The 10,031-nt window shown below is 35.1% G+C and overlaps 1 protein-coding gene across 1 annotated transcript; it reads right to left on the minus strand.

Annotated features, from left to right (window-relative positions):
• Positions 1–508: 508 nt before the first annotated feature.
• LOC141641925 (uncharacterized) lies at positions 509–1,666 on the minus strand. Its single transcript, XM_074450569.1, has 2 exons — positions 774–1,666; positions 509–713 (listed from the first exon to the last, which is right to left on the minus strand). The coding sequence occupies exons 1-2, from the start codon at positions 1,664–1,666 to the stop codon at positions 509–511; spliced, it is 1,098 nt and encodes a 365-aa protein (XP_074306670.1).
• Positions 1,667–10,031: the final 8,365 nt, after the last annotated feature.

The raw sequence follows: 10,031 nt of genomic DNA on the forward strand, positions 1-10,031 counted from the left end.
TAAAAAATGGTAAAAAACGGGAAATATTGGAAGAGGGGTGCCCCAACCTACGGTGCCACAGCTCGGTTGGATTAGGAGACTCGGTAAGACAGACATGGGCTTTCTCGTGGCGGACGCTTTTGAGGTAGTAAAGTCCCTCGTATTGCTCACTCGCCCCAATCACCGTCTTCGAGATACGGTCCTGAATTAAACATAAATTATGAGAAAATTGAATTGTTAACGTAGTATCAATTAAAAGACTTGAGACGGAAATTAAATTGCACTGTAAATTAGCTGCAAAAAGGACATTTCTTAGAATTAAACGTGAAGAAAGTTTTACATCACCACTTTGAGTGGCGATCGTAAGATCGCCATTCGGGAGACCCACCGAGATAGGAGTAATTGGTTTCAAATTCGAAAAATACGATAGACAACCCGACATATGGTGGGATGCTCCGGTATCAATTATCCAAGTAAAAGGAGAAAAGTTACCATTTAGACGGTCTGTGGACTGCTCTGTTTTACGCGCCTAGAGCAGAGTACCCAATTCCTCTAACTGACTTGGTGTTAACGAGTTAAGATCAATTTTGTCAAACTGAGATAGAGACTGCTGAGACGACGCACCTGGGTTGCCAGTCGAGGACGCCATGTGTGCTTTAGGAGGCGGACCAGAGAAGTTCTTTTGGGTACGTTCTGCCCCTGTTTTACCGCGAGTATCCGGTACAAAAACTGCACTGCTCAAATCAGTAGCATTGGGGTCGATGTATATGCGATGACGGGGACGATCGCCTCACCAGTCGGGGAAATTTCCGGTGACTTGGTAGCAAAACTTAAGACTGTGACCCGACATTTTACACGCTATACAATAATATTTGGATGGTGCAGATGGGTTACGACGGTTAATTCTAGAATCACTACGCCCTTCCCCCGACTGCCGTGACCCGTTGTTGAGTCGAGCAGCGAAGGCCATGGCCGTAGGGACAGACTCGGGGATGGCAGATGAGATATTACGGACCCCCTCATCTTGCAAAAGACGATTGTAAATAAGATCTAGAGATGGAAGAGGAGTAATACCAATAATTTGCGAGCGAGTATTAGCGAAACGGTCATCAAGACCCATTAAAAAATCACGAACCTTTTTCTTTTCTCGCCTGGTAATGATAATAGACAGCCAATCACACGCGCATGGATTGCACGAGCAGGATGGCAGAGCATCGAGTTCCGAGATGGCATTCCAAATTGCTGTCATTCGGCCATAGTATGTGACGAGAGATTCCGTTGGACCTTGACGGCATGCCAATAAATCAGCCTGCAATTGATAAATTCTAGCCTCGTTAATTTGACAAAAACGAGTCTTTATATCTGACCATACTTGTTTTGCCTCGGGACGAAGCGAGATTTGAGAACGAATGGTGGAATCAATGGTATTGAAGATCCACATGGTGACCAAGGCATTGGTCGATTGCCATGTGTCGAATGTGGCAGCAGTAGCGGAGGGTTTGACGATGGTACCATCAATGTACCCGAGTTTACCCTTAGCCATAAGAGCGAGTTGAAATGAGCGAGACCATTCGTCGTAGTTGTTCCCATTGAAAACCACGGGAGTTATGCTATGACCCGTATTCTCAACGTGAACATACGAAACAGACGGAGGTTTTGTAGTATCAATAATTTCAGAATTAGTCATGATTTTAGAGATGTAAGAGATGTGTGAGAGATAGACGTAGGAAAGACGAAGACGGCAGAGATGGAAAAAAAATTAATTAGGTCACTGATACCATATTAGAAGAGTATATTGAGATATTTGCATAATGTATATTATTATTTTCCAGAACTTGAATGTTACAAATGAATATCCTAGCCTATATATACGTTTGACGATATTGTGTATTTACGGAAATGAATAAAATAAATATGCTATTTACCAAAACAGGGGAAGGGAAGATATATTGTTGCCGTGAGTCGTGGTGATTGTCAACGGCTCTTTTGGTGATGTGCAACGGTCTCTAGGAACCTTGTAATATTTGCAAATATGATCGAAAAAGTATTCATTATATCGACGGAAATCTTCAGAAAATCCTTTGAAAACGACACTGGTAATTTCGTTATCTTTAACGTTGTACCAAAACAGTTGAGCGTCACAAATCCGTCTACATAATATCTCGTGTTGTGATCCTTTACGGTACGCTATAGGACGGAAATCACGGTACCTTATATGGTTAGAAACAATCGTCATCAATTCCACCCAAGAATAATCTTTCATAATCCACGCACTCCATATGTCATCATCTTCCTTGTAATTCTTGCCAACCCCTAAAGCACATAGAAACCCTTCAAATACGCACAAGTCAGAAATAAACAGACTATTAGGAGGCGAAGGAATATCATTAGTCCACTGTTCAGTTCGAATGTCGAAACACCCGATTCTCATTTTCCACAAATCAGCAGTATCGCGAAAAATTGTGTAGAATAAATTTTTGTTTACACAAAGAAATCGATGATCCATACTATAAGGTGGATAATACAGTAGTTTAGTCTCAATTAATGTCCATAAATTGGTCTTTACGCTGAAAATCGCAATTTCCCAACCAGTTTCAAGGATATTCTTAGAACAACCAGCTACCCTAACAACTTTGAGATCATCATTGGCCTCGTCAACGTATAATACGTAGTGCGGAAAGCTAGACGGTATTGTCTCTCGTGGCACAATGTCATCAGGGATTTTACGGTAGATACGTGTAAATGGGTTAAGCAAGATGAGGCCATAGGAACGAAAGTTCCAACGGGCTATCAAGATGAAGAATTCGCAAGAGGCGAGGAACGTCTGTTTTGGAAAAGCGGAAGGGTAAGGGCATAATGAAAGGGGAGCGAGGGGAGAGTCAAGGTAGTGGAGGTGCAGGGTAGATGCGTCCCCAGGGAATATGTGGACACGGTTTTGGTCCGAGGTGATGGTGCGGTGGAGTTGGATGAAATCATTGGAAGAGATTAGAGTTCGCCAGAATTTGGATACACACTTGAGACGTAGTAAGGATTTTACTGGCAGTTTAGGGAGGATGCATGATTCTATTATGTCCATTGGAATCCTTTCCATTCTGTTCTTTGTGTTGTTTCTGAGTAATCTGTGGTGCTTAGGGTTTATGTAATTATTACTCTCTCCCGTCTCAATCACGAGTGATAACCTAGGGTAGAAGTATTTAAAGATAACGATGATATTATACTTTCATTATTTATAAAGATTCCAAATTTGTAAGAGAGGATCGATATATACAAAAAGGCTACACATATACGAGGTGTATGGAAAACTCATACACGACTAATAACATCGCGACACGTGGCAAATTAGAGTGTAGGGTTAAGTTAGTAGTTTTAAATGCGTGGTTAACTTTTCAAGTTAATCTAATTAACTATATTTAGATAAAAAAATGTTGCTGATGAGGCTTGAACTCATGACCTCTTGGTGAACTTATCATTGTGATACATCAATCTCTTTGTTAAATATGTATCTCTATTGTTATTTGTATGTTAAAAGCCGAGTTAAAATAATATTTACTTATAATAATTATTAAATATATACTTCTAACTTTATTTAATGCAATGTATTTACTGAGTTAGTTAAGTATACTTGAAAAAAATTGAACAAAATATTTTATTTACTTATAGTAATTATCATCTGTACTTTTAATTTACCTTTAACTAGGTTTAGTGTCCAGCTCCACCGGGCTACCTCTATTTACCATTTAAATTTTATTTTTTTATGAAATATAATTGCGTTAGTATTTTTTAACACATACATTTACGATTTATAATATATTGTTCTATGATATATCTTGAAATTATGATGAGATTAAAATTTATCAACAAATTATATGAAACACATTCACTTATTCGCCCGCCGTTGATATTATTACGTCCATAACATACTCATGTTAATACCATTACGTTTACTACTCCTTCGGTTACTGTTATTTCTTTGACTATTCCCGCTATTTTTATAGTTAAATTCACTATTCCCGTTAATTTTATCAAATTTGTATATTTAAATAAATAAAATATTTTCCTTAAACCTAATTGTTAGCTACCTTTCTCCATTGTTCATACTGTTACTTTTATAACATTTGTTGTCACTGCTGTTACTTTCACTACTCCCGCCATATTTTTTTTACTACTCCCGTCATATTATTTTTTTCACTACTCCCGCATTTAATACTTTTAATTTCACTATTCTCATTCTTGCTACTATGACTTCACTACTCTAGCTGCTATTATTGTCACTTTTACCACTCAAATTGGTGATTACTATCATATTTATTACATCAAATATTGCTACAATTATTTTCACTATTAATATAGAGTTACCTTTGCTACTTACACATTATCAGGCTTATATATTTAAATTAGAGGTGGTCAAATACGGACTTAGGTCGGACGTGAGCCGACCTAGCTTGATGTTTTGGCCCACAAACATGTTAGCAGGTTTTGAGCGGGTTAGTGGACCGGGCCTTTGTAAAATTTGGAAAATACGTTGTCCAAACCCTCTTTGTTAGCGGGAATAGGCCCGTCCTGTCCATGAACAGTTCTAATTTAAATAAATATATCAAATCTTTGTTAAATCTTTCATTCTCTTGCTTAATTTTATCAAATCAAATTTTATATTAGTTTATTATATGAATTTATTAGAGTTATATATTTAAATAAATATGAAATATTTTACTAAAATATTATTTAAGGGCGCTCATTATTATTCACTAACTAAAGTACAAATCTAATCTATTATGAAATACTCCATCTATTGGGAATTTTTATTTTATTTATCTCTTTATAGTTTTCATAACCCGTTTCATTTACCATTAATTTAGTTCATTCAAATATAATATTGGGTGTAATCAAACTTTATTTATTTATTATAATTTATTATATTAAAAAATATATACTTAGTGTATAAAAATACAATTGCACACTAAAACAAACTTTAGAGTCTAGATGCATGAAAAAGAGTACTAGATTCATGAAAAGTGTTACATACATGAAAATGATTAGTAGGCTCATGAAAATTAGTAAAATGTATTTCGCCTCAATTTCCTTCTATAACTTAACCAAGAAATATATTATCTAGACATTAAATTGTACGTCGAATCCAAATATGTCGTTATTTTAAAAATAAAATTTTGTAAAGGGGAGTTCTCACGGTTCTCATTATCTTAGTGATTCTCACCGGATCCGAAATCTATATATGTACCCCTTATATATACATATACACTTGATAATTAATTGGAATATACATGACATGTCATATAGGTATATAAGATGTACCTTTGACATAAATATATTTTACGTACATACATTTTTCGTTATAATAATATGTTATAGAATGTAAATTTTATATTAATTATGTAAATCATAATTACAAATAATAATTACCATATGTACATAAAATATTTAGTTTAATTTTTATCAAATACATTTAACTAATCAAGCATGTACATTGATTTAATATTGAGGGTACATTGAATATAAGTTAGAAGTAGAATCAATAATTATTATATGTACATATTGTTTTAACTCGGGTTTTAACAAAGATATATATCAAAATATATGCAAAAATAACAACAAGATGGATGTGTCATAGTGGTAATATTAAGGGGTTTTAAACCAAGAGGTTGTGGGATCGAACCTCATTGGTGGCTTTTTTTTAGGTTTGACTTAATAATAAATCTAATGTATAAAATAAAGAAATAAAAAATTTCCATAAATATAGTTAACTAGATTTAGTTAACAATTTAACTACAAATGCTAAATTATTAACCTAGTCTTAAACTAACTAATGGAGGTTAACTCTAGTTTGCCATGTGTCACAAAGTAATTGGTTGTGTATGGAAAAACTCATACACCTCGTGTATGTGTATCATCTTCCCGATATATAGGAGTATATGTTAATTGTTATCAAAATTCCCTAAAAAGAGGCATATTATTGTTATTAGGAAACTGTCTGTTTTAACTTTTATCAATCTTTGATTTACGCATAAATCTCTTGGAAAATATTATAATATATTCATAAGAAAATCAAACATAATTATCTCTTGGACAAATATTCGCAATAATTAACTGTTTTACAAGAGTCTTACTATAATCCAAACTAGTTTTGAAACCCGTAAAAAATTATGGGTCCTATACAAATTTCCTTTTTTTGTTAATATTACTTGTATAAAACAGATTTTGATTTGGAACCATTATAGACGATAAAATAAGATGGAAATTATGAGATTGAACATAATAACATGGTAATATAAACAAGGGCTCAATTGCAAAATACTACCTATTATAGTCAAAAATTTTCAAAATACTACATATTATATTTGTTTTTTCAAATTACTACCTCCAAAGCTACAATTTTTCCTAAATTGCTACCTAATACCTGAATTTAGGACTTTATTAACCTTAATTAATCATTATTAGGTGACTTTCATTGGTTTACCTTCAACAATCATCACCATTATTAGTCACCACCTTCAACTCCCGTCCACCACTATTTATCTCACTCAAGGTCACTTGAGTGCGGTGGTGGTAGTGGGATAAAGGTGTGACTTGGGTGGCATTGTGGTGGTGGATACGGTTTAGGGTGTGTCTGGATTAGGGTCGAGACAGTGTTCGGTTGTGCGCGTAGTTAGGTTGTGTTGACGCTATGGTGGTGGTGGTGGTGGTGGTGGCGGCGGGGGTTGATTCTTGTGGTGCTAGAAATGGTGAGATTGTGTTAAGGGAGTCATTAAAGAGGAGCAAAATGGGTAATAGCATACTAAAATCCGAGTTTTTGATCATTTTACCTCAATTAAGATCTAATTTAGGTATAAGGTAGCAATTTGAGAAGATTGGTAGCTTTATAGGTAATAATTTGAACAAAAAAGTATAATATGTAGTATTTTGAAAAATCTTGACTATAATAGGTAGTATTTTGCCATTTTTCCAATAAAGAATAATAATAATATGAGATTAGTGGGGAACAGAGACAATGTATTTGTCATTAAAATGTGGGTTCTTAATAATAATAATATGAGATTAGTGGGGAACAGAGACACTGTATTTGTCATTAAAATGTGGGTTTTTGTAAGAGATACAAAAAAAATCTAATCATGAGTAACTCTTCTTCTCCTCCTCTATTAACAACCTTGTAAATTAATGGGATTTAGGCATTTAATAAGAGTTTTTTTTGAATGTATACGGTAAACGGATGACGTTGCTCATGCTCTGATAATTCATGATTTATGCTAACTCGTAAATTCAGTAATGATTTGCATTCTCATTTCATCATACTCAAATTAAATAGTCTAATTACATGTATATAGACATAAGTTGTTTATATAGAAATCAATGATTAATACTTATACATGGTTATGCATGTATTATGTAACTTCAAGATATTGGTGCTCCGGAGGTTAAGGACTTTCTTAACCGCCAATTTACCAAAGGCGGTCTAGTTTTTCTCCTTCAATAGATAAAAAAAAATAGCCTAACAAAGTGAATGAAGTAAGACTAATATAGTAATTGAATACATTGAATACGCGTCTCTTCATTTCAAATTTAATTATCATTTGATAGTTTTTGTTTTCTCTTGTAAGAATTATCCGTCAATGTTTTGTCGATACTATCACTACAACTAAAAGGCCAAGAATAACTAATAGGCTAAAACCTGTAGCATAATTATTGGAACAAAAATAGATAGGCTAATATCAATTAAAATGATCAACATCATAAAAATACATCCTCAATATGGTAATTACTCCATTCAAGAGCTTCAAATTTGATCATCCATATCAACACATCCTCCAACATCAAATATCGCGTTAACTGATATTGAACTAATATATGAAATAAAAAATTAATAATTCTTAAATTGTATTTTGTACTCACCGATTGTCATGTATTAATAATTAAAATAGAAAATATCCCCCCAAAAAAAGAAATTCTAAGAAACAACCTCTTAAAAAAATCCACATTCTTGTCCATTGGCATTTGCACGTATTGCTCCAAGTAAGCAGGAAGTGGATTATACATCTGATGTAGTACATCAGATGATATAGTTTTTGAGAATTAAGATAATGTTTTTGAGTATTAATCTAAAGTTTTTGAGTTTTATTATAAAGTTTTTGAGTTTATTTACTTAAACTTTAATCTCAAAAAGTTACATTATAACTCAAAAAAATTACATATAAGCTCAAAAAAAAATGATTTTTGACATCATAAAACTAAAATGTAATCTATAAACTCTATAGTACTCGAAAAAAATACATAAAAACTCAAAAAGTCATTAAATATAATGTAGTACATCTGATGTACAATCCTTTTTCCCCCAAGTATGACATGCTCCTAAAAATTCAATCAATTTGTAAAAATTAGTATTATGCCAAAATCAATTGTGTAATACTAAGGATTTTATAGGCTGCTACTCGACCGAGTATGGCCTACTCGGTCGAGTAGTGTGTCGTGTAGTCTGTTTGGCTACTGCCGAGGAACACTCGGCCGAGTATAATGAATACTCGACCGAGTAGAGGATATGTAATACCCCGTATTTTATTTGAGCGAGATATTATTATTTAGTAGTATCGTAAAAGTAATTAATTGATTCATATTGTAAGACGAGTCGGGTTTATAGTTTTAGGTGGCATTTTTGGGTCAAGAGGTCATAACCCATTTACCCATTTACCAAATGTTATAACCCATTTACCCATTTACCAAATGTTATAACCCATTTACCCATTTACCATATAACCTAATTTTTAACCTAAGATTAACTTAATCACTACCCTAATCCCTCCCTCATTTCCGCCTCCCTCTTCCCTCACGCCTCCCTCCTTTCCTCAACTGAGATCTCAACCATTCACGCATAAAGAGAGAGAGAGGGTAGCCATGGTTGTTGACGGCATAGCAAGGAGCAGCTAGGAGTGTTTGGCGGCGTTCTTAGGCGGCCCTAGGTGGCGGTAGTGGCGGCAGAAAGGTAAGAACAAACCCCCCCTTTTCTCTGTTTTTGTGTTTACGTCGGGGTTTAATGTTGTTTCGTGACTAAGGAAGTTGTTCCTGGTGGTTGTGGATGGAGTATACGGGTAGTGTGGTGTGAGATGAGTGTCGTGGTGGTTGTTGGGGTGGTTGTAAGTGGTGGTAGTGACAGAGAGAGACGACGGCGATAAGGGGTAACAAACGGGTTTAAAATGCGGGTTTCAGGCGAGTTAGAGAGGCTGGGTTGGGGTGGCTCCACCGTGGACTAGGGGGAGGTCGAAACGGTGGATTCACCATGTCTTGGTTCGTGGGTTGACGGCGAGTGGGGCTGTGGTGGTTGACAGGGTTATGGGTGTAGAGTGCGGTGGTGGTAAAGGAGAGAACATGGCTGTTTGGGGAGGCACGGCAGTGAACCGGCCAGATTGCCAGCCCTGGTTCGACTCGCCGGCGGCAGTCGACCAGGCTGGTGGTGGTCGTGGGTGGTGAGGTCAGAGTGGGTGTTGGGTCAGGTGGTTGTCGCGGTGGTGAGGTGGCTTGTGGTGGTGTGTGTGCGCGTGTGAAGGGGTGCGGGCTGTTTTGGTTTTTAAACGGTTTTTTTTCATCATTTAATCGTTATATTTCGTATCGGGTCGTATTCTAAATTAATTAACTTAATTCCCGAGTTAAGTAAATAATTAAAGACGGGTTGTTTGAATTGTTTGTGTGACTCGGGTTTTTCCTTAAATCATTTAATTCATTAAAATGGTTATTTAATTTAATTCCGAGTCATCTAAATTAGTTATTTAATTTGACTCCTGAGTTATTTAAAATGTTCAGAGACGGTTTTGAGTCGGGATTGTTGAGTTGTCCAATAGTTGATTCGGGTTTTCTTAATCGAATAATTCGTTTAATCTTTTAAATTATCATATCGGTTATTTAAATTAATTCCCGAACCAGTTAAATAATTCAAGTCGGGTTTTGAGTCGAGACTGATTAAAGTGGAAAGTTACTATATCGGGAAAGGTTCTATTTTGAGAGATGTCTATATTTAGTAGTTAGTAATTATAAATATTATAATTGTTTTAGGT

The sequence above is a fragment of the Silene latifolia genome, chromosome 1 (assembly GCF_048544455.1).
Source record: "Silene latifolia isolate original U9 population chromosome 1, ASM4854445v1, whole genome shotgun sequence".
Taxonomy (NCBI): domain Eukaryota; kingdom Viridiplantae; phylum Streptophyta; class Magnoliopsida; order Caryophyllales; family Caryophyllaceae; genus Silene; species Silene latifolia.

Bases quoted from the DNA above. Each gene is read 5' to 3' on its own strand.
- LOC141641925 (XM_074450569.1), bottom strand. From the start codon at position 1,666: ATGACTAATTCTGAAATTATTGATACTACAAAACCTCCGTCTGTTTCG. The intron at 714-773 runs GTGAGGCGATCG...TGATTTGAGCAG, and splicing joins ACCGGAAATTTCCCCGACTG to TGCAGTTTTTGTACCGGATA.